We start from the raw sequence: 25,816 nt of genomic DNA, 5'->3' as shown, positions 1-25,816 counted from the left end.
TTTGAATTCTATATCCAGTCGTTTGTTTTCCTCCATTTCTTTCGTTTGTGATCTGATTCTTTGACCCCGCATTTTCACTGATTCCCTGAGTTGGTGCTTCACTCTTGATTATGTCATTTTGCATATGGGTTTTTAAATTATGATTACATTAACATGAGAAGTGGTGGGGGTGGTCCCACAGTTAAGGCAACAGATGTGTTAACTGCACAATTTAGTCCTAGTACAACCATCACACTAATGATTTGAACTTCAAAATATTTTTGGCTCACTTGAAGCCTTAGGAATGTAAACACTGCAGCTTTCTCCATTTATATTATGTTTCTTATCTTGTTTGAGACATGTTTTTCTAAATATACTAATTTAGGATATTACACATGATACAGAATGTTTCCAAGAATATACAACCATATTATTATAACTTTTCAAACCCTCTGGTCAAATATATTTTGTATATGTATTAATTAATTGAATGTACTATCTCTTTCCAAATTAAATTTCCCTTTGGGTCAAATATGACCTAACATCCTTTGACTCATAGTAAATTTATATTTAGAAATTTATCCTAAAGAAACTATCTAAAACACACATAAAGCTTTAAATAAAAAGCAGATGTCAGCATTATTGAAATATTGAAAAATTACAAACAACATAAATTTCCAACAAGGGTAAATGGGTAGCTAAACTCTGGCATAACCATAGGATGGAATATTAGGTAGTCATTAAAAATAGACATTTAAAAAATGAAGGATATGGGAAAGGGTTTATAAAAATGTTAAGCAAAAAGAAGGGGGCAGAATCAAAATATATCTGTAGTGTGATTTCAACCATATAAATATCTGCATTCAAATGCATTCAACAAAACAGAAGGAAATACGCCTAAACATGCATGAATGGTTATATTGAAGTAATGAGATTTGGGGTGATTCTTTTTTATTTTTCTCTGTAATGAAAATAATTCAAGAAAATGAATTATGTGCCAAAAGAACCTCCAATTGAAAAACTATGGGAACCAGTCCTACAATAATAGGTTTTATTAATGAAGCTGCCATTGAAAGTTTTATAGGATTTATAAGTCCTGTTTGAGTCTCAGTCTCTTTTTACCTTTGAGGAATGTCTTCTAACCCTAGAGAAGTTAACTCTATTAGGCACCCATGTATCAGTAAGATCAATTTTGGCATACCAGGTTTCATATCAGTTTCAATAGTGCCCTGTAATGACTTTAAGGGTCAACTTCTGTAGGGAGTATAGAGAAAATTTGGGAAATTTACTTTTTTTAAAATAATGATTTTTTATTATGAAAAATTGACATTCAGATGAGCCTGAAAAAATCATAGTGGGAAATTTACTTTTGACTTGCTCCCCACTTTGTTTTGTTTTTTAAAAATATATCTTTATTGATTTCAAAGAGGGAGAGGGAGAGAGAGATAGAAACATCAATGTGAGAGAGAATCATTTATCGGCTGCTTCCTGCATACCCCACAATGGGGATTAAGCCTGTAACCCAGGCATGTGCCCTGACCAGGAATCAAACTGTGACCTTCTGGTTCATAGGTCAATGCTCTACCACTAAGCCATGCTGGCCAGGTCCCACTTTGTGTTTTAGATCATTGCATTTCTGGGGATAAATAAAGAAGCCTAAAATTAGGGAGACAGAAACTGGCAGAAAGACCATGTTTCTTTTGTAGCAATCCTGGTTAAGGGGAAGCCAAAACAATTTACCTTGGCATCCTTGCCATCATGTGCTATTTCAAAACATGTTGGCTTTTGCTCTTATAGAGAATTTAGTCAGGTGGTGTAGGAATTTGGCATGTCTTGAAGAAGTTTGTCAAATGTTGACATTCCTGAGTTTTCAGGGTTCTCAAGGCACAGGCCCAGTCCCTTGAATTTGCCTCATAGTAGCTTTCTGAACTTGATAATGGGACAGAAAGGAAGAAGTCTGTGTAAAAAACACACTGGAACAAAGAGCATCCTTTATGAAAATTTAGCTTGAGGGATCTTTCGTGGAAAAGAAATAGGAAGATGTTGACTAAAATTCATCTTAGGAAGAGTTAAAACACACACACAACAGCAAGAGTTAAGCCAAGAAAATAAAGAAAACTGAGAAACAGAATTTAAGAGCAGGAAATAGAATTCGGACTCCTCTCCCCTATTTCTTTAAGCCTAAGATGCCCTCTGTGGTACCCTAGGCTTCGAAGTACAAGTCTTCCCTGAACCTGACTCCAGTGGGAGCCCGCCTTCAGCGGCAGGATGGAGGGATCATAACCTCTCTAGAGCAGCTTCATGAAAAAATCAACGAGATGAGCAACGTGTTCAACTCGCTGGAGAACAAGGTAGACACCCATTTCTAAACCTTGGGGTGGGTTGTGGGCTGTCAAATAAGAAAGCGGAAGAGAGAGCAGAGTAAAAGATGTAAGTCCATGTCTTCAGAGTATTTTTTATTCACAAATGAATAGCCAGTTGGCCCTGGAAAACCAGCCTGTAGCAACTAAAGATACCAAGGCCCCAAGCATCCTAAAAGGGACAGGCTGTGTCAGGGGTGTGACTGCACTCACTATGGCATCGCTCCCTGGCTGATCACTGGTTGTGAAGCTATATGTAAAGCAGTAGTGTTGCTTCAATGGCAGGTACCCAATGGGCTCAAAGTAATATATGTGAAGGAAGAGGGCTCACAGCTCAAAATGGTTTCAAAATTCCCAATTTCCCTATATAACCTGTTAGAGAAAAATTTTGATAGTTTTTAATTTTTCAAGAGCTGGGGTTCTACAGGTGAGGAAAAATCCTTCTGTTGCCTTTTGGCTCCTGGGGAAACACCTATGAGAGCAGTGATCATGAAACCTATTTCTGTCAGATACTGGTTCCCTCCGTTTTTCAAGCAGGAAACCTGAGTGAATTTCAGAGCACCTGCATGAATGCTAGGTTTCCTCCCTTCAGTTTTAAAACTTGTATAAATTTTGCTTTGATACTATATAGCTGTGGATTTGGCTTATTTTGCTCACAGATGAATTTACACAATGAGAATTACCAGATCAAAAGTAGTTGATCTGGAGATTTAATCCATCATGATGACTGCATTAGGACATGTGCTAAAATCCATCACTAAGATTAAATAAAATTTAAATGATTGGAATAAAAAGCAGATTGCTCATGTTGTTTCCTAAACACTTGACAGGTCTGGTTTTTTCCCCTCTAAATGATCTCTTTGGTTCCTCTCATTTCTTCCTACTCCCAGCCCTCAAGAGAAACCTTTGTGAACCACAAAATGCTGTATTTTAAAAAAGTAGTGTACTTATAACTTATAGTGGGAAGTGCAAGTTGAAAGCATTTAGACAACCAAATTCCAAAATGTTTAGAAATACACATTTGAAGAAATTTTGTTAAGGTACCTTTAAAATTAAAATACTTGCCCTAGCTGGTTTGGCTTAGTAGATAGAGCATCGGCCCGCAGACTGAAGGGTCCTGGGTTCAATTCCAGTCAAGGGCACATGCCCAGGTTGCAGGCTCAATCCCCAGTAGGGGGCATGCAGGAGGCAGCCAATCAATGATTCTCTCTCATCATTGATGTTTCTATCTCTCTCCCCCTCTCCCTTCCTCTCTGAAATCAATAAAAAATATATTTTAAAAATAGTTACAATATTTGGTGGATATCTTAATTATAGAACAAATCTTCTAAAAAAAAGTCTGTTTTACAGAGAGATCTGAAGCTAAGAGTTCCTCTACTTAGCAGAGTATAAGATTATACATGTCAGGAAAGTAATGTTATCTTATTGTTATTAAGTTATTGTTTGTTGGAAATGCTTATTTTTAACCAAGATTTAATGTACATTTAACACGTGGAACATATAAAGATTTCATACTGAATAAATGATATTAAGCCTAAAAAGAAGGAATTTACATCAAGTTTTAGCTACATTGTTTGAAATACAAATAAGCAGATTTTATCACTGAAAAAAAAATCTCAATTGTGTTTCATCATCAGGAACTTTGGAAATGCTTTTTCATTTGTCCAATAAATAAAACTCAACTTTAGAAGTGCTCCATTTTCTCCACATTTGTTTGTGCTTAACTTAAAAAAAATCTTTATTGTTGAAAGTATATGTCCCCCTTTTTTCCCCATTGACCCCTTCTAACCCGCTCTCACCTCCCACCCCAGGCCTTCACCACACTATTGTCTGTGTCCATGGTTTATGCATATATGCATACAAGTTCTTTGGTTGATCTCTTCCCACTCACCACCCACGCCTGCCTTCCCTCTGAGATTCGACAGTCTGTTCCATGCTTCTATGTCTCTGGATCTATTTTGACCATCAGTTTATTTTGTTTATTAGACATGTGATACTTACCTTTCTCTGACTGGCTTATTTTACTTAGCATAATACTTTCCAGGTCCATACCCCCCTGGACACGCCTGATCTTATCTGTGCTTAACTTCTTGATTTGCCACTTAAAAGGGGAGAATTAAAATTTCTTAAACACCTTCAATGTACCTAGCATGTACTAGGACAGGCACCTTACCTACATTTATTCATTTTAGTATCAAAACAGCCTTGTGAAATAGGTGTTGTTATGGTTATTTTATGGATGAGGAGACTGCTACAAAGAGGTTAACCAACTTGTCTAAGATCTTAGTACTTGTGGAAAAGTGCTAAGATTTGTACCCTATCTGACTCCAATATCGATCACCTTTTTATGTGCGGAAGTTGACAATAGAAATCCAATGTGTGCACTGCAACATGACCAGACTTGACTGAAGATGAATTATATCACTATCAACAACATGCTGAGCTCCTACCATTGTAAATACTTCTGTGCCTTCCTTATAAACTAAAGCACTCTGCCCCTGAAAATACTATTATTTACTTTTTCATGCTATCACTCAATAATTTAAAAAAGTCTTCCCTTTTAAAGAAATTCTCAGATATGTTTAGTTATCATCCTTTTTATAATTTAATTTTTATTTTTAATTTTTTTTAGCTGACTATATATTTTTTAATTTAATAAATCTTTATTGTTCAGATTATTACAATTGTTCCTTTTCCCCCCATAGCTCACCTCCACCCGGTTCCCACCCCACCCTCTGCCTTACCCCCCCCACACACACACTGTCCTCATCCATAGGTGTACGATTTTTGTCCAGTCTCTTCCCGCACCCCCCACAGCCTTTTCCCACCGAGAATTGTCAGTCCACTCCCTTTCTATGCCCCTGATTCTATTATATTCACCAGTTTATTCTGTTAAACAGATTTTTTATTCACTTGTTGATAGATATGTATTTGTTGTTCATAATGTTTATCTTTACCTTTTTCCTTCTTCTTCCTCTTCTTAAGGAATACCTTTCAGCATTTCATATAATGGTGGTGATGAACTCCTTTAGCTTTTTCTTATCTGTGAAGCTCTTTATCTGCCCTTCGATTCTGAATGATAGCTTTGCTGGGTAGAGTAATCTTGGTTGTAGGTTCTTGATATTCATCACTTTGAAAATTTCTTGCCACTCCCATCTGGCCTGCATAGTTTCTGTTGAGAAATCTGCTGACAGTCATATGGGTGCTCCTTTGTAGGTAACTGTTTTTCTCTTGCTGCTTTTAATATTCTTTGTCTTTTGCTCTTAGCATTTTAATTATGATGTGTCTTGGTGTGGTCCTCTTTGGATTCCTTTTGTTTGGGGTTCTCTGTGCTTCCTGGACTTGTAAATCTATTTCTTTCACCAGGTGGGGGAAGTTTTCGGTCATTATTTCTTCAAATAGGTTTTCAGTATCTTGCTTTCTCTCTTCTTCTGGCACCCCCATAATTCTGATGTTGGTACGCTTGAAGTTGTCCCAGAGGCTCCTTGCACTATCTTCATATTTTTGGATTCTTTTTGCTTTTTGCTTTTCCAGTTGGGTGTTTTTTGCTTCTTTGTATTTCAAATCTTTGACTTGATTCTTGCGATCCTCTAGTCTGCTGTTGGATCTCTGTATATTATTTTTTTATTTCAGTCAGTGTATGCTTAATTTCTAGTTGGTCCTTTTTCATATCCTCAAGGGTCTCGCTAAATTTATTGGCCTTTTCTAGGAAATTCTTGAAAAACCTTTTAACCGTGGTTTTGAACTCTATATCCAGTCGTTTGCTTTCCTCCATTTCTTTCATTTGTGTCCTGTTTCTTTGTCTCCGCATTTTGGTTGCTTCCCTGAGTTGATAGAGTGGCTTTTTTTTAAAAAAATATATTTTATTGATATTTTACAGAGAGGAAGGGAGAGGGATAGAGAGCTAGAAACATCAACCAGCTGCCTCCTGCACACCTCCCACTGGGGATGTGCCCGCAACCAAGGTACATGCCCTTGACCGGAATCGAACCTGGGACCCCTCAGTCCGCAGGCCGACGCTCTATCCACTGAGCCAAACCGGTTTCGGCGATAGAGTGGCTTTTTGTGCTAGGTGTCCTATAGGGCCCAGTGGCTCAGCCGCCCCAGTTACCTGAGGTGGACACTCTTGGTGCACCCCTTTGTGGGCTGTGTGCAGAGTCTTGTTGTAGTTAAGCCTTGATTGTTGTTGGTATCACTGGGAGGAATTGACGTCCAGGCCAATTGGCTGTGAGGATCAGATGTGTCTATGCTGGGAGAACTTCTGTGCTGGAGACACCCTTATGAAACAAGACTTGCAAAAGCCTCTGTGCTCAGCTTGGATGGGGCGGAGTCTCAGGGCGGAGCAGACAGCATTGGTTTCCCATCAGCCCTGCCCTAATAGGTCCCTGTGTCTCAGTGTCCCGTGGTAATCACTGCAATCACCTCTGGGAGAAAGCCGCCCTTGAGTTCTGCCCACTGCCAGACAGTCCAATTTCTCCCCAAATTAGTCTGGGTCCCCAGAGTCTGGCCCGGAACTGGAGTTCAGCGTAGTCGGGAGCTTTTGTCTCCCTCCCACTTGAGAAAGCCAGCCGCACACTCAGTCGCCAGTCCTCTCCATGTGCGCGTCTCAGTACCTCTGCCTCTTGCAGCTCCTCTGAGTCTCAGTGTGCTTTTCTCTTTCCTTCTAGTTGTAGAATTTCCACTCAGCCAGCCTTCCTGTGGTTCTGGATGATATCTGTTTTGTCTTTTAGTTGTAGTTTTGAAATTGTTGTGCGAGGCAGCAGTTTAGGTGTTTACCTATGCTGCTATCTTGGTTTCTCCTTTATCATTTAATTTTTAAAGGAAATAACTAAATTTCTTCATCTTCTCCTAACAACCAGGGATATGACCCATCCTTTTTCTCATGGAATTCGAAGAGTTACAGGACCAAGACTGTTTTTCACGTGCTTATGTTGTTTTCAAGTAAATCTTATTTTTTAAAAAATTGTTTTAATTGATTTCAGAGAGGGAGAGAGAGATAGAAACATCAGTGATGAGAGAGAATCATTAATTGGCTGCCTCCTTCATGCCCCACACTGGGGATTCAGCCCTCAACTGGGGCATGTGCCCTGACCAGGAATTGAACAGCAACCTCATGGTTCATAGTTCGACGCTCAACCACTAAGCCACACTGGCTAGGCTTAAGTAAATCTCATCTTAATCAAAGGTGTTAGAATACATAAGTAGCTTATAGGTGCACTTGTAAAATTAATTATTTGCTTGCTTTCTTGCTATCAAGCAGCAGCATGTGCTGTATAAAAAAGGCCTTCTTTTCCCTAGATCAGGGTGGGGAACCTTTTTTCTGTCAAGGGTCATTTGGATATTTATAACATAATTTGTGGAGCATACAAAATTATCAACTTAAAAACTAGCCTTCTATATTTGGTCAAACATTTAATTAACTCACTCCTAATGCCTTGGTAGGGCCAGACAAAATGATTTCACAGGCCTTATATGGCTTGTGGGCCAGACGTTACCCATCCTTGCCCTAGATGCATGGGGCCAAGGTTGCCTTAAGTTGTCCAAACTTCAGTGTAACACGAAATGATGTCTGTAAATTTTCAAAAGCCTGGTTTCTCAAACAGAAAGAAAAATTCAAAAGGTCAATGGTGCTATTTATAATTCTTTATAGTAAACTGAATTCACTCTTCGTGTATTATTTAGTTGCAGGCCCTGGCCTCTGAACTCAAAACTGGTTTCACAGAAGCAATGCAAGAACTGTCAAGAATTCAACATGGAGAATATGCTTTGGAAGAAAAGGTTAAGACCTGCAAATGTTCCATGGAAGAAAAAGTTACTGAGATGAAGAATTCATTAAACTATTTCAAAGTAGGCCCCCCTCTTCTATTTCACTGCTGAAGAAAGATCCTTGGTCTTGGTTACACAAGAAGAAAACTTACCTTTTCACATAGCAGCCAAATAGAAGAATATTCCCACTATCCCATTCACTAATTACCATGGAAAAATATCTATTTTATGCTTTTCTTTCTTGGATCTTTGTGTTAAAATTAGAGGCCACAGAAGTAAAATTTTCATCTCTCATCCATTGATAGATTGATTCATTCAACAAATATGTATTAAAAGCTTACTGTATACTAGATACTATATTATATATTTTTACCCCATATGCCAGATTAAATACATATTGATGCTTAATTTTTAGGAAGAACTGAGCAATGCCATGTCAATGATCCAGGCAATCACTTCCAAACAAGAAGAGATGCAACAGAAAATTGAACAGCTTCAACAGGAGAAGCGAAGAGAATCTCGAAAAGTGAAAGCCAAGTGAGTTTTCTAGAAAAAATTGACCAAAGGCAAAGCCATAAGTAATGACTTTACAGAGACACCGAGAACATCTTCCTCACTATCAGTATATAGCTAGCTGGCCACTGGGCTCTGTGGGTCAGCATCTGATAGAGGTTATAGTGCCATAAAAGTTAGTTAATACTAAGAATTGATGGTAACTATTAAGTGGAAATGCATTTAATAGGCAGTAAAATGAAAATGGTATAAAATGGCATGTAGAATTTGATTTCAACTGTAAAACCATGTAAACTAACAGCTAGAAAGACATTTTATTTTTTTAAAAGATTTTTATTGATTTCAGAGAGGAAGGGAGAGGGAGCGAGAGATAGAAACATCAATGATGAGAATCAGTGATTGGCTGCCTCCTGCATGCCCCACACTGGGGCTCGAACCCGCAACCCAGGCATGTGCCCTGACTAGGACTCAAACTATGACCTCCTGGTTCATAGTTCAATACTCAACCACTGAGCCACGCAGGCCAGGCAAGACATATTTTAAAATAATGATTGTTGTGTTAAAATGGGAGGGTCACCAGTGATTTTCTTTCTTTATTAGTTTTCTGAAACTTCTCTAATGCTACTATTATTTTACTTCTACCATGGAAAATAAGTTTATATTAAACAACTAGAGGCCTGGTGCATGAAATTCATGCACAGGTTGGGTCCCTTGGCCTGGCCAGTGATGAGGGCCAATCGGGGCCTTTTGGCTGCTGGCCGGGGCCTCCTTTCCCTGGCTGCCAGCAGGGGCCTCCCTTCATTCCATGCCACCCCCTGGTGGTCAGCACACATCATAGTGAGCGATAGAACTCCTGGTCTCCCGGTCAAACTCCCATGGGGACACTTTGCATATTAGCCTTTTATATATATAGATACTTCAACCATGTTGACTCACATAAAGTTTCACCACTAAACATACATAATCTTTATTTTTATACTAGAGGCCCGGTGCATGAAAATTCATGCACTGGAGGGGGGGTCCCTCAGCCCGGCCTGCCCCCACTCACAATCCGGGAGCCCTCAGGGGCGGGAGGCGACCTGGTGATCAGGGGAAGGCAACACCCCCATCACACCTCTGCTGCTGCCACTGCCAGTAGCGCAAGCCTTGGGCGGCCCTGGGCAGCTGGGCAGCCACCATCCGAGGCTTGCCTGTGCCTGAGCCAGCCCTGCATGGCTGGGGGGCTGAGGGGACTGGAGGACTCTGGAGGCAGGCGGGCTTGGCCTTGCCGTGCGCCTCCCACCCTAGCAGGGCTGAGGGGACTGGGCACTGCCATCTTGTGGTTATGGGCGCTGCCATCTTTGAGGGCATGGCAGTCAATTAGCATAGTCCCTCCTTATTGGCTGTGGGCACAGCCACTTTGAGGGCAGGGCAGTCAATTAGCATATTCCCTCCTTATGGGCTGTGGGTGCTGCCATCTTTGCGACAGTGTGAGGGTCAATTAGCATATTCCCTCTTTATTAGATAGGATGTTTTTAATAGCATCAAATTTAAACTAGAAATATGGCAATAACATTTGTGTGGCCCTGGAGAACGGCTAATTGTTTTCAGCTGAAGACCTCTGTCTCCTGGTACCATTGTGTTTCTTTGTGAAATGAATGTAAATCATCCTAAGCAAATTGTCACCACTGCAAACTCTGATGATAGGGAAGCCAGTAACAGAGAAATAAGAATGTAGATATTACAATTAGAAGGTGATTTATAGATATTTAAATTTTTCTCTTCAACTTTGGTGATGAATTAAGTTGCTAGTGTTTGATCATTGTTAATTTACTAAAACAGCAATTTTATATGGTTCAGCACAATAACTTAGAAATTTCCTTGAATTATTCTGAACTGAATCTCTTCCTGACCCACCAGGTATTAAGACCTTTTGTTTCCCTTTCCTAGGAAAACTCAAAAAGAAGAGCATGGCTCACAGGCTGGGCCTGCTCAAGCACAAGGAAGTCCCTTCCGTTCAATCAATATCCCTGAGCCTGTTCTTTCAAGTGAAGACTTCACAAACCTCTTGCCTTCTCAGGCCTATGAAAAAGGTACAGCTCACAAATCATACTGAATTAGCCATGATTTTTTTTCCTTGATTCTGAGGGCTTAAGTGGGCCTAAGGCCTTTACCCCTGTTAGAGGAAAATGGTGTATTGCTCAGAATTTTCCCTCTTGCATCTGGAATTTAAAAGAATGCAGAGGATCTGAGAAATCAGGAGAGTCGGCCTAATTTAAAAATGTTTTCTTTTTTTTTAAAATACTGGGTGTTTTGAATTTCAAATGGACCAGAGATAATTCGTTGTACAACCATAAGAAGGAAAATGTTAAAAAATTACTCTAATAAATCGTTTTATTTCCCATATTACTTTCTCAATCCTTGCCTCTCTGCATAGACATTTTAAAGTAGCTATATTCTTAGCATGGATAAAATTGTGTGTTCTGCTTCTTTTTCAGCAAAGGTTTCACTGACATGAGAAAGATATATCTTCCCTAACTGCAGGCAGTGCCCTCATGCAATCTAACTTTGTACTTCTCTTTTTCTGGAAAACCAGAGCTGGTGCTGTCTGTGGGCTGAAACAGTCACCAGCCACATCCCGGTTCTGAGAGATGTTAGAACAGATAATAGAAATTGTAGTTGGGCAGTATTGAAGAAACTGGCATTCCAAGGGATGTCCGCAGACATCAGTTAGTGACCTGTGTTTAACTCAGGAAAAGGAACAAAACAAAAAAGGATTGCTACTTCTTTGTATCCTCAACAAAATCTAGCAAAGCACCTACAGGAGAATGAATGTAGATATTAACAATGTTTAGGTGAAATTTCTTCTTTTCTTTTCGTCTTATGTAGAAAGTCTCCAAAAGAGGCTCAATGACTTCTCAACCAATTGTAAAGTCCTCAGTTGGCTTAATGAACAATTTGGCTCATATATTCAATGGCAATATATGTGTTTTGAATAACTGAATTTAAAAATCTAAATCAAATGGCTTTTAAGCAGTATTAACTTTAAAGTACAGATTTGCTTTTTAAAAATTTTTGTATCCACTTGAGCAGTTATTTTAGAGATGGATAGGTGCAGCCTGGGAAAACTCACTTGATCCATCTGGGATGTGGGTTTATGGTAGGTGGCTCTATATTCTTTGCTCTACGTCATGAAGAGCATAACATAAAAGATGGTCTTGTTAGGGGAGATTACAGGAGGGGCGTGGAATGTAGAGGTCAGATCAATGCCACTGAACATTTTCACAAGAGAAATGATTAGAAGTTATATTTCTAAAGTGTCCAGATGGATTTAAATGAGCTATTTAATGGCAACTCCTCCTTCCTTCACTTTGAGTAGGTATGGCTTATATAACATAGTTTATCCTACCAAGTTGCTGCAAAAATTTGGGGATAATGTGTCATAATAAGATATTATGTATACTATTGGTAGTAGGTTACGTTAAAACTCAAGATCAAAGGACTAAACTTTCAGAAAGGATTGACTTACCCACTGTTAGTTATAATACAATACCCCCAAATTTAGTAGCTTAAAATAGCAAACATTCATTACGTCACAGTTTCTCTGAGTCAGGAATACATATACAGCTTAGCTGGATGCCTCTGGCTCAGCTAAGCTGAGGTTGCAGTCAAGCTGTTGGTTATACCCACTCATCCTTCCTTCTATCCATTCATCCATCCATTCATACACCCCAGGCATTGATTTAAATGATGGGATATAGTAATGAACAAAACAACAAAAATTTCTGTCCTCATGGAGACTTGGTTCTGAAGGAAACAGACAATGAACAAGAGAAATAAAATATATAATATGTTAGATAGTGACAAGGAGAAAATAAACATAGGTGTAACTTTATAGTGTCTACCAGGAAAAGACCTGAAGGAAGTGAGGAAGTTAGCTATGATACTGAGGGAAAGAAAGGGAACAGCCACTACCAATAGGAGATGCAGTTTTTTTCTTTTTAAAAGAAAGGGAACAGCAGGCAGGGAAGAACGGCAGATATTTTAGGGTCTTAAATCATTATACGGTCTTTGGCTTTTGCACTAAAATGGAAAGCCATCAGAGGGCTAAGCAGAGGAACGACAGGGTCTGACATATTTTAACAGCACCTTTCTGACTCCTCTCATCATTACCCTCTTCACCATCAGTTAAACAGTAATTTAGCTCTTACTGTGTGTCAGGTACCACTTTAAGCAGCTTACAAATATTAACTAATTTAATACTTATGGTAGACTATGAGGTAAGTACCACTATTACATCTTTTTACAAATGGGAAAACAGTACTTGTCACATTATACTGTATTTTTCCCACTGCTGTCTCCCCCAGAAAATAGTGAATTCTGTGAGTCTGTCCCTAGTGCCTAGCTCATAGAAGGTGCCCAGTCCATGTTAGTGGAGTGAATACTGATCGAAGGCTTTCCTTTCTCTGCAGCCCAAGAGTCCAGATCCATGCATATAGGAGATAGCAATGTGAAGGGAATGATGGGTCCTGGTAAGTGGCTCTTTTTTTTTCCTTCTAGCAATTCCATCATTTCCATTTTTTAACCTTCCTTGCTTCTACTGCTTCTACTCCCTCAGTGCCAAACCAGACATGAAAGAACTCAGGCAAAATAAAGCATACTGGTTATTAAGATTCTGAGACGTGTGCTGGAGTAGATCAGTGACTCAATTAAACCCAAGAACAGAGAAGGGGTGGGGAAGTTTAAGATCAAACCAGTATTCTTTTTTTTTTTTTTTAAATATATTTTACTGATGTTTTTACAGAGAGGAAGAGCGAGTTAGAAACATTGATGAGAGAGAAACATCGATCAGCTGCCTCCTGCACGGGTGTGCCTGCAACCAAGGTACATGCCCTTGACTGGAATCGAACCTGGGACCTTTCAGTCCACAGGCCGACGCTCTATCCACTGAGCCAAACCGGTCAGGGCCAAACCAGTATTCTTGATTCTTTCTGACTCCTTTCAATGACAGGACTGATGAATTAACATTATCTGAGAATTCACAGGTGTATGTAGCATGACATAGTTGCATATGAACACACACTTTATAGTTTACTTCAGCGATTTTCAACCTTTTTCATCTCATGGCACACACAAACTAATTACTAAAATTCTGCTGTACACCAAAAAATATATTTTGCCTAACAAAAAATAGATCTAATTTTATTCATTCACACAGATTGGCTATTATTGTGTTGGCTATTATCATTTTTTTATTTAACAATTTAATGGAAAAGAGATCAGGTATTGCATGTTTTTAAAATTTTTGTGGCACCCTGGTTGAAAATCACTGGTTTACTTAATTAAAAAGTTATTTACTTAATAGACAACTCACCCACATTTTATAACTTATTTAATCTACCCTCACTCACTTACTCCTTCCTTTCTGCAACTTACCATCATCAGGGCCAAGGGGGACAAGTTCCAAAAGGTGACACTGTCTTCGGCCCTTTCCATACTTTCTTCCTAGTGCTACAGGTACTTGATGTGCTCACCTGAAAGGAAGCAGTAGGAGTCAATATATACTATACAAATTAATATTATTTTATAAATTTATTTTTAAAAACTTCTTATTTAGTAGAGACTACGTATAAAGAGTAGATGTTGTATAGACCAGAAGCAGAGAGAGGTGATCCTTTGCAACTGTGAAGACTTTTAATCCTTAGTTGATATTTCATCCCACACAGGAGCATGATATTTAAGAATTACTAACAAATACAATAGAAAAAAAGATCTTGATGGTAAATGTTATTTTTCAGGAATGAACCCAACGACTCCAGAAACAGAAGAAAACCTCAAGCCTTGCCTCACGGCCGATATCCAGTCTAAGGGCCATGTGCCATCTGGTGTGTGGAGGCAGCCGAAGGATGGGAAAGAATGGGGCGAGGAATATGTCACAAAAGACCACCCAGATAAACTCAAGGAAGTTGGCCAGGGCAGACATGGTTCCTTGGAAAATGTTTTATGTGAAACTTCTTTAGCTGGTAAGCCCCAAGGGGAATGCAGGCTGAAATTTTAAAGAACACGATGACCTAAGGGCTAGAATCCTTGTAATTTAGATTCAGTGGACATATGAGACCACCTAGTATATAGTTTCCTTTTCAGATGAACTAGCCAAAGCCTTATAGAGGTCACAATGGCCAGTTGGGACTACCACCTTGATTCTGGGTATCCACTCATTTAAAAAAATATATTTTTTTACTGCCTGGTCAATGTGGCTCAGGGGTTGAGCATCCACCCATGAACCAGGAGGCCATGGTTCGATACCCAGTCAGGGCACATGCCTGGGTTTCAGGCTTGATCCTCAGTAGGGGGCTTGCAGGAGGCAGCCAACTGATTCTCTCTCATCATCGATGTTTCTTTCTGTCTCTCCCTTTCCCTTCCTCTCTGAAATCAATACAAATATATTTTGAAATATGTTTTTTATTGATTTTTTTTTTAAGGGAGGAGGAGAGAGAGAAAAAAATCTTATTGCACTATGAACCGTAACCTCCTGGTTCATGGGTCAAAGCTCAACCACCGAGCCACACCAGCTGGGCAATGTTGAGCATCTTTTCATATGCGATTGCTTTCAATATCTTTGTATTGCTTTCTAACATTTGATAGGGTTTTGGGGAGAAGTGGTTAACAATTCCTTCCTTGATTTGTTTTTAAAGCTAAAAGACAAACTGTGGCTCTGGAACTGCTTGAATCAGAAAGAAAATATGTCATTAACATCTCTCTGATCCTGAAGATCAAGGCAACATTCCAGGGGTCAGACGGAAAGAGGAATTCCAAAGAGAGAAGGTATCCATGTATTCATTGCCTTTGCTTTTCAGATTGATTAAGATTTAAGGTAAGTGTTTATTGTTTCTACTTTGGTAATTCTGGGACCTGTAGAGTTCCAGAAATAGTCTTTGAAAAGAGAATATGCAGCGACAGGAAGTAACCTCTGGTTTTCTAAGCTTTTTCGGAAGCCTCCATGTGTACTTTAAATAGATCAGCTGAATGAAATACAGAACAGAATGAGAGCATTCCTTTTCCCTATTGGTGCTTTTCTCCATGCAAAACTGAAAATCAATTTATTAACATTAACTACATTTCCTACAAAAATTGTAAGCTTTCAGGACTTTCTACCCCTGTGGAAAAGTGAGTAGGGTGTGAAAATAACACACACCATAATTACAATCTGGCACTCAAACCTGAGGTTGTCACGTCTTCTCAAGCCTATAAAATAAAACTTCAGGTTTTCCCTAGAAAAAAGCACAGTGCTCAAAAGCCTCTTCAGCCTGTTTCAAGGCATCCCTGCCCCTCACTGGAAGGGCAGAGAAGCCTGAGTGGGGCTGTTGCTCATTTGTTGGAGGATCACAGAAGTCGGGGTTCTTGGCTTTTTCTGGTCTGATTCATCCAGATAGAGAGAGCCACAGCCTCAGGATCAGTCTTGTATGAACACTTTGGGGGTGGGGTGAGGCAAAGTCAGCTCCATAGGATTGCCAATTAGCCTTACAAGCTGAACTTCAGGGCCACATCCACCAAGAACTCAAGTTGTATGCTGCAGGTCACCACCAGATGGTACATATTTTTCTTTTTAATTTAAATTCCTTATTATTTAAAGTATTACATATGTCTCCTTTCCCCCCCATTGACCACCACCCAGCTGCTCCCACCCCCCAGCACATGCCCCTACCCCCTCTACTGTCTGTGTCCACTGGTTATGCTTGAATAAAGTCCTTTGGTTGATCTCTTATCCCCCACCCCCACCTTGCCTTCCCTCTGAGATTGGATGGTCTATTTGATGCTTCTGTCTCTGGATCTATTTTTGTTCATCAGTTTATGTTGTTCATTATATTCCACAAATGAGTGAGATCATATATTTATCTTTCCCTGATTGGCTTATTTTGCTTAGCATAATGCTCTCCAGATCCATCCATGCTGTTTCAAGTGGTAAGAGTTCTTTCTTTTTTATAGCAGCATAGTATTCCGTTGTGTAAATGTACCACAGTTTTTAATCCACTATCTGCTGTTGGGCACTTAGCCTATTTCCAAATCTTAGCTATTGTAAATTATGCTATGAACATAGGGGTGCAAATATCCTTTCTGATTTCTTGGGATATATTCCTAGAAGTGGGATTTCTGGGTCAAATGGGAGTTCCAGTTTTAATTTTCTGAGGAAAGTCCATACTCTTTTCCATAGTGGTTACACCAGTCTTGCATTCTCACCAGCAGTGCACGAGTGTTCCTTTTTCTCCACATTGTCGCCAGCACTTGTCGTTTATTGATTTGTTGATGACAGCCATTCTGGCAGGTGTTAGATGGTGCCTCATTGTTGTTTTGATTTGCATCTCTCAGATGATTAGTGACCTTGAGCATGTTTTCATATGTCTCTTGGCCTTCTGAGTGTCCTCTTTTGAAAAGTGTCTATTTAGGTCCTTTGCCCATTTTTTGATTGGACTGTTTATTTTCCTTTTGTTAAGTTGCATGAGTTCCCTGTAAATTTTGAAGATTAAACCCTTATCGGAGATAACATTAGCAAATATGTTCTCCCCTTCAGTGGTCTTTCTTGTTTTGTTGATGGTTTCTTTTGCTGTGCAGAAGCTTATTTTGATGTAGTCCCATTTATTTATTTTCTCCTTAGTTTCCATTGTCCTAGGAGCTGTATTGGTAAAGATATTGCTATGACATACGTCTGATATTTTGCTGGCTATGGATTCTTCTAAGATTTTTATGGTTCCCCATCTTACGTTTAAGTCCTTTATCCATTTTGAGTTTATTTTTGTGTATGATTAAGTTGGTAGCCTAGTTTCATTTTTTTGCATGTCCAACACCATTTATTGAAGAGACAGTCTTGACTCCATTGTATGCTCTTTTTTAAAAAATATATCTTATTGATTTTAGAGAGGAAGGGAGAGGGAGAGATAGAAACATCAATGATGAGAGAGAATCATTGATTGGCTGCCTCCTGCATGCCCCCTACTGGGGGTCAAGCCCGCAACCCAGGCATGTGCCCTTGGCCAGAATTGAACCTGGGACCCTTCAGTCTGCAGGCTGACTGATACTCTATCCACTGAGCCAAACCAGCTAGGGCTCCATTGTATGCTCTTGCCTCCTTTGTCAAATATTAATTGAGCATAATGGCTTGGGTCAATTTCTGGATTCTCTGTTCTGTTCTGTTCCATTGGTTTATATGTCTGTTCCTGTGCCAGTACCAGGCAGTTCTGAGAACAGTGGCTTTGTAATATAGCTTGATATCTGGTACTGTGATCTCTCCAACTTTGTTCTTTTTTCTCCAGATTGCTGCGGCTATTCGGGGTCTTTTTTTTATTCCATATGAATTTTTGGAGAATTTGTTCTAGGTCTATGAAATATGCTGTTGGTGTTTTAATGGGATTATATTAAATCTATAGATTGCTTTGGGTAGTATGAACATTTTAATGATGTTGATTCTACCAATCCATGAACACAGTATATTCTTCCATTTGTTTATGTCTTCCTCTATCTCTTTTTTCAATGTCCTGTAGTTTTCCGAGTACAGGTCTTTTATGTCCTTAGTTAAGTTTATTCCTAGGTATCTTAATTTTTTTGTTGCAATGGTAAATGGGATTGTTTTTTTTTTTTGTTTGTTTCTCTTTCTGTGAGTTCATTATTGGTGTATAAAAAAGCCATATATTTTGGGTATTAACTTTTGTTTCCTGCTACATTGCCAAATGCATTTATTAAGTCTAGTAGTTTTTTATGGAATCTTTACAGTTTTCTATGTACAATATCATGTCATCTGCGAATAAGATGGCACATATTTAATTATCAAATTTGGTTATATCCAGCTGGGAAAGTTCAGGAGTTATTTGGGCTAATACTGGACTGGCAAGAGCTAAGTTATCTATTTGAAACTATAACTGGATTTCCCTTGATTGATTTTAGTTTATTTCCCTCATTATTTAAGTATTGGACTGTGAGAGTTGAAGTAACTTTGGAGGCTTTCAAAAGAATATACTAACTACTCATATTGACATAATTTCACTCCTAGTAAGGAACAGAAATAAAGTTGAGCACTTAATACTTTCATTGTTATGAAAAAGTTGCTTCTGGGAGTCAGGTCTGGATTATACAAAACAGTTAAGTAGGGTCAGTATGTTTTGCCTTCTTTCTTCCTCTGTTCTTCATCTTTTGGCTCACTTCCTTCACATTACTCCCTGATTTCAAGTATCTTTATTAAATTAAAAAATAACTTTAAGGCCTGTTTTCAATATTTGGTACAGAACCCACTGTAGGTCATTGCTCTTCATGTAACTTATGTGTTTCTGTGATACTTGATGGGAGCATTAGCCTTCTCTGGCCCCACCTTGAAATCTCAACTGTTATCCCAACGAAGTTACCAGCTCTCCAACTCTGCAAGTACACTGGCCACAGTATAGCAGAAGGCAGTGTTCTCAAAAGAAGAAGAGGGAGGCAGAGAGGGAGGGAAAAAGAGAGGAGGAGAGACTGAGATAAGGCAGAGCAGAAGAGTCCCAGCGAGGCCAGGAGAGGAGAAAAAGAAAAAGATAATCCAATACAAGACAGATTACATAACCTATATAGACACCCATCCCATAGTCAGATCTCATCAACATGCCCGAATACTTTTCAGTGTCACACCAGCAGTATTACCCAAAATCACTGGTAGCCTCTCGATGGGGAAAAACTCGTATCTAGCTCTCTTGCTGGTACAGCGTTACATTCTTTCAGTTCAATCAGTTGTGCTTTCTTCTATCAGCTTTATGGTCTTCTCCCAGTCCAGCTGTCTCTGGGCCATCCTCCGAATCTCTCTGCTCTGGACAGGGATTATTTAGATCTTCCAAGTCCACTGCACCAGCCTAAGAGCTCAGATCAGGAGGCCTCTCCTATTGAGCTTCTGGATCAGTTGGCCTCGCATATGTGGAGACTGGTGGCCCAGCAGGTGGAGCGGTGGCAGAGAGAAGTGGAAGGAATCCTTGTAACATAGTTCAATATACAACAGTATAGGAGCAATCAGGAAAGGGGTCTTTTTATATCCTCAGGATATCTGCTGTCAGGTCTACAAAGACAAATTTTTCTTTCTTTCTTTTCTTTTTTTTGAAAATATATTTTTATTGATTTCAGAGAGGAAGTGAGAGGGAGAGATAGAAACATCAATGATAGAATCATCAATCAGCTGCTTCCCACAGGCCCCACACTGGAGATAGAGCCCACAACCCTGGCATGTGCCCTTGACCAGAATCGAATCTGGGACTCTTCAGTCCGCAGGTCGACGCTCTAGCCATCAAACCAAATTGACTAGGGACAAACTTTTATTTCTTAATCCTAAATGTAGACCTCTGACTCAGAATATTTTGAATAACTGGGAAAATGGGACCTACTGCACATACTCTTATAGGGTTTTTTCTTCTTCACACCTGGTTTGTGTGATCCTGTCTCTCTTCTGTTTCAAGCCTCTTCCCTGGCTCTTTACGGTACCTTGTCCAGCAGCACCTAGATTTGCTTCATGCTCTGCAGGAAAGGGTCCTGAAATGGCCACGCCAAGGAGTCCTTGGAGATTTATTCCTGAAATTAACAAATGATGAGGTAAGTGTTTTTTTAATTCTTTATAAATTTGAGTGTCTCCCTCGTCTACTTCTCTTAATAGAGAATCTAAAATCAGTGAATTTCAGAATTAAAGGAACTGCTAAGATCTGGTCTAACCTCCTCACTCCACAGATAATAAAATAAAGTTCAGAGAACTTAAGACTTTGCTAAAACCACCCAGCTAGCTGTGACTAGAACCCGTTTCCTCACTTTCAGTTTATCTCTTTCCACTGTACTATAACTGCTGCCATTGAACATGCATGTGTATGTACATATACGTATTTGTGTATAAATATATGCATGTACATATAAATCCATACATATAAAATAAATATGTGAAGGTTTGTATATAGATATGTACTTTCACTTATAATTTCCTTAGAGATTTGAAAAAATGTGATGGGCAGTTATTTGTCTGGAATGTTTTTTGTTTTCACTTGGAGAGGGTCTTAAGTATCAAATTTCTATGTGGTTCTACAAATTAAATATGATCCAGGTTATAAATTGCAAACTCAAATGCCTACACAGTTAGGCAGTGATATAAATGAATAGAAGCAAGCTGAGTTTAATATAATGTGGACTGCTGGGAAGTGAGTTTAAGTGGAGCACATATGCTTTGCTACAAGAAATAGCTACTCACCTTTATTCAATTATTATGCAGGGGGCAAAAGACCCGAGTTGCCAGATCTGATATTTTAAGAGCAGATGGAAATCGGAATTTTGTGTGAAATTTTCTTCTTAAGAACACTATGTGGGATAATTAAAACTGGTCTGCAAGCCAGATTTTGCCTGCAGTCAACCTCTATATATCAAGGATTGTGGATAATAATCCAAAGTTTACAAATTGTCTAGTTGTATAGATTTGATTTTTTCCCATATCACTTGTACTCATTTGTATTAGTATGCTTTCTTGGGCTGAGAATTGTTATTTCTGTGGGAATATAACTTTGGAAGCTGAGAATTGTTTTCCTGGAGGTATATTGCATAGGTGAACATGCAATTACTGGGAAAAAGTTGAGAACCATTGGTCTAGCCACTGTGAAGTGGGTGGGACAAAGTTCCTCATTTGGATGTAGATGACTGAAATTAAAAGTAATTTTAGGAGACTGGATGAAAGAAGGTGACGGGATTAGCCAAAGAACATATACGCATAGCCTATGAACACAGTGTGGTTAGGGCCAGAGGCAGGTGTGGGGCGGGCTGGGTGGAGGTGGGTAAAGGAGGGGCAGAATGGGAAACAACTGTAATAATGTCAACAATAAAAAATAAAAATAATTTAAAAAGTAACTTTAAAACAAAATATCTATTTTTGTCATTAAGCAATTTAAAATACTTTTTCAACTTAAGTAATTCCTCTTCTCTGCCTTGGTTTATCATTTCACTTTCATTAAAGTAGGAATATTGAGTTTTGGTTCCCAAGTCCATAGGGATATCTACCTTAAAACAAAAAAGATTTTTGAAAAAAGATGAATAAAAAACAAAAACATATTAATGAACATATTAAATGAATAATTAAGCTAAATCTCTGCAAAGTGCTTCTTTTTGATATATATGAGTCTATAAAAAAAGTTATCATTCCTGTTTTCAGGTTCTTACCATGCATTTTTGTATTTGTTTTCAAGAATAATTTCTTGGATTATTATGTTGCCTATCTGAGGGACCTGCCTGAATGCATCTCTTTAGTTCATGTTGTTGTTCTGAAGGAGGTAAGTTCCCTCTACCTGTGCACTGCCCTTTGGTTACATGTGTACTATATGATGCTGCTCATCCTCCCAGGAAATACAGCAAATGCACTCTGAGCTTGTCCTCCAGGTTGGGAATGGCTTGAACAGAGCCACTGACTCTCCTCCCTGGGGTTAAAGAAGCCCACTCAAGGATCAGTACCATTGCTTTGGTCCTTGCCCTGCCTTACTGACCCTCTGTTCCATTCCACTGGAAGTTAGGCAAAGTAAACAGGTTTTCTAAGCTATAGCCTGCATGCTGTATGAGGGTTTTTGTTTTGTTTTTAGGCTCAGACAATATGAATCTGAACTTATGTAATCTAAATATTAAACTTAAGTCATTCTGTAACTGTCAGTTTCTAAGATTATAAAGTGATTCTAGTCATGTAACTTTAAGAATTTCTAATGTAGCCCTAGCTGGTTTGGCTCGGTGGATAGAGTGTCAGCCTTTAGCCTGAAGCGTCCCGGGTTCGATTCCGCCCGGGGTTGCGGGCACGATCCCCAGGAGGGGGTGTGCAGGAGTCAGCCGATCAATGATTCCCTATCATCATTGATGTTTCTATCTCCTTCTCCCTCTCCCTTCCTCTTTGAAATCAATAAAAATATATTTTAAAAAAGAATTGCTAATGTACTAGTAATGCTATATTAGGTGCTCAACACACACATATAAGTATATAACAATTCTAGTTATTTTAGGTTAATAGGAAGAAACCATAACAGAAGCCCTAAAGTTAAGAGTTAATCAAGTTTTGTAAGAGGTGAGGTCTTAATTTTCTATATTACCTCACTACTCCCAACCCAGTATAATGCCTACCACATGTCAGTACTCAGAAAATATTTGAGAAAGGGAAAGGAAAGGAAGGGAAGAAGCATGGAGAAAGTCCAACATGTTTCCTGCTGCCAAGCCAGCTGTCCAGTTTCTAATCATATCCCTTTACCCACTCTCATGCGACTCCAATCCACCCCCAGTGTTTATTAGCAAGCCACTGTAATGATTACTTGTTGGAGAACCTTAATGAATTCATTCAAGTTAAATATAATTTTGTTTGTTTGTTAATCCTCACCTGAGGGTATTTTCCATTGGTGTTTAGAGAGTGGAAGGAAGGGGGAGAGACAGAGAGGAAAACATTGATGAGAGAGAAACACATTGATTGGTTGCCTCCCATACGCACCCTGACTGGGGCTGGGGATAGAGAATGCAACTGAGGTATGTGCCCTTGACCGGAATTGAACCCGGGACCCTTCAGTCCACAGGCGACGCTCTATCCTCTGAGGCAAAACAGCTAGGACTTAAATATAATTTATTAAATGCCCACTTTTGTGTAGCGCTGTGCTAATATCTGGGGGTGGGATGGAAGGGGTAGTTTGGAAAGTTGGGTGGATTCAAAAGAAGTATATGATACCCTCCCTGCTAGAGAATAGTTGTCTCCTTGAGCATGTCCTTGAACAAGTGACCTATCCAATAAGATCAATGCTTTATCTCATTCTAGAGCAGTGGTTCTCAACCTTTCTAATGCCGCGACCCTTTAATACAGTTCCTCATGTTGTGGTGACCCCCAACCATAAAATTATTTTCGTTGTTACTTCATAACTGTAATTTTGCTATTATGAATCGTAATGTAAATATCTGTGTTTTCCGATGGTCTTAGGCGACACTGCTAGCGGTTCTCAACCTACAGAACTGCTGCTGTAGAGCCTAAGACCATCGGAAAACAAAGATATTTACATTACGATTCATTAACAGTAGCAAAATTACAGTTATGAAGTAGCAACGAAAATAATTTTATGGTTGGGGGTCACCACAACATGAGGAACTGTATTAAAGGGTCGCGGCATTAGAAAGGTTGAGAACCACTGCTCTAGAGGAAGAAAATGCTCTGGGAGTAAACCTTTTCTATTTTGCTGGGACGGACACTGGGGTTTGCAGCCAGAACTGGAGGGACATTGAAGAATGGTTCTATCTTTCTTTCATTCAGGGTGATGAAGAGATTAAATCTGACATCTATACACTGTTTTTTCATATAGTCCAGCGCATCCCTGAATATCTGATACATCTGCAGGTAGGCATGTCTGGGCAAGCTCCCGAAGTGATTTTCAGGCACCTCTTGTTTTTGGGTTTTGAGAAACACTGTCAGGGATCAGGAAGGAATAATTAATATTTGTAAGAAGTATTTAAATACCTTAAGATTGTTATGATTTCCCCATCCCCACCTTGTGGTATGAGCTAAAATCTCAATCTCAAAACATGCTTGGTTCATGATGCCGGCTTTTGATGTTCTATCTTCATTTACCAGCAATCTCCACCTCTGCTGATCCAGGATCCTTCTATAGCAGCTCCTGCTAGACTCTGAGTACCTATTCAGTCCATTCTACCTTGATTCTACAGCCATCTAAATATGTCCCCTAATCCCCACTCCCCCAACCCTACCCTCAGTGCCTAAGAACTATCTATGTAACCTGCCCACGTAACTCTACCTACTTTTTTTGGCTTGATTCCAAGGGTTCACCATACATTGCTTCTGTCTTATGTCACAGAAGAAGTATGAAGAAACTGATGAACTGACTTCTTCACACCCTTTTCCCACAGGACTTGTCCACCTTGAAGGAAGTAGAGTTGAGAGAGAGGCTCATCAACAACCTTACCAGTCCCTCTTCCTACCACCCATTGTCCTGGTTTATTTGCTGACTGATCTAAGTAATTCAATGAAGCATCTTAGAAATGCTTGGGATTTATCTCAGATAGAAGTAGCCCAGTATCAATAACAAAAGACCTTCTATTGTATGTGGCTTTTGATCTTAAAATCATTTTCTCACAGTAATTATTTTCTTTAATCCTTTCAACAGTCTCATGAAATAGGTATCATTACCACTTCTTAGATAAGGAAATGGAGAGCCAAAGAACTTAAATAAGTTGCCCAGTTAACACACCTAATAGATGAAAAAATTTAGGACCAAAACCCAGGTGTTGCAAGGAGTATGATAAATAAGAGCCCCAGTTCTATGGGCTGACTTGAGTTCAGATCCTGGCTCTGCTACTAACTAGATGTATAACCTAATGAAGACTAGTTGACTTTGCTATATACCCTGATTCCCTTGTTAAATGAAAATGATAATGGTACCTATCTAATGAGGCTATGGTAAAAACTAAATGAGAAAATGTATGTGTAGGCTTAGAGTTTGGCAGTAGGAAGTACTCAATAAATGTTAGCTCTTCCAAATTCAAGTTGCATGAATGTTCCATTACAGCACAGTAGGCAATGTAATAGGAGCAACCACCAAGCCAGCCTTGATCATAAACATCACTCCGCTTCCAGAGTGTCTTGGTATTTCACATTTTCACCATTGGTCTGACTCCTATGAGTCTTATAAATATTGCTTTTTCAACAGTAATTGTTAAAACGGCCCCATTACCTCAAGAGATTTAATTAATAGATCCAACTTTTCAGATGGAATTATCCTATGTTCACATCCAACTCAAACAGGAGAAATAGTGACTATTTTTTTCCTTTGGTGTGATGGACAAAGAAAACAGCAAGTTTGACTTTTCTGCTTATAATTAGATTGGCCATATGTATTGTTGTTTTTAGTAAATGGCTACCAAACTCTCACAGCACATCAAGGCAAGGTACAGAAGAAACAAAACAACTTTTCATTCTAATTATGCAATGCTGCTTCTTTTCCTTCATCCAGAACGTCCTGAAGTTCACAGAGCAGGAACACCCTGACTATTACCTACTTCTGGTGTGTGTTCAGCGCCTTCGAGTATTTATCTCACACTACACCCTGCTGTTTCAATGCAATGAGGATTTGCTTATTCAGAAACGGAAAAAGCTCAAGAAGTAAGGTTCTGATGGTGCAGTCTAGAGGGTTGATCAAAGGCTTCTGAGAACAGGATAGAAACAA

The 25,816-nt window shown here is 39.2% G+C and overlaps 1 protein-coding gene across 17 annotated transcripts in view; it reads left to right on the top strand.

The window, feature by feature from the left end:
- ARHGEF33 (Rho guanine nucleotide exchange factor 33) overlaps nt 1-25,816 on the top strand; it is a 67,683-nt gene that overhangs the window by 28,006 nt on the left and 13,861 nt on the right. For 8 of the 17 annotated variants that reach the window (XM_080683095.1, XM_080683109.1, XM_080683105.1 and 5 more), the window contains 11 exons: nt 2,187-2,330; nt 8,022-8,186; nt 8,521-8,642; nt 10,548-10,690; nt 13,070-13,129; nt 14,396-14,620; nt 15,293-15,422; nt 20,060-20,192; nt 21,815-21,898; nt 23,890-23,973; nt 25,604-25,752. In XM_080683095.1, the coding sequence (XP_080539221.1) occupies nt 2,187-2,330; nt 8,022-8,186; nt 8,521-8,642; nt 10,548-10,690; nt 13,070-13,129; nt 14,396-14,620; nt 15,293-15,422; nt 20,060-20,192; nt 21,815-21,898; nt 23,890-23,973; nt 25,604-25,752 (1,439 nt within the window). The remainder of the gene's footprint in view (nt 1-2,186; nt 2,331-8,021; nt 8,187-8,520; nt 8,643-10,547; nt 10,691-13,069; nt 13,130-14,395; nt 14,621-15,292; nt 15,423-20,059; nt 20,193-21,814; nt 21,899-23,889; nt 23,974-25,603; nt 25,753-25,816) is intronic. The other 9 variants (XM_080683096.1, XM_080683101.1, XM_080683098.1 and 6 more) reach the window with 2 other exon arrangements.

Source organism: Plecotus auritus (genome assembly GCF_963455305.1).
Source record: "Plecotus auritus genome assembly, chromosome: 8".
In the NCBI taxonomy this organism is placed as follows: Eukaryota; Metazoa; Chordata; class Mammalia; order Chiroptera; family Vespertilionidae; genus Plecotus; species Plecotus auritus.
This window is presented reverse-complemented; position numbering and strand designations above follow the sequence as displayed.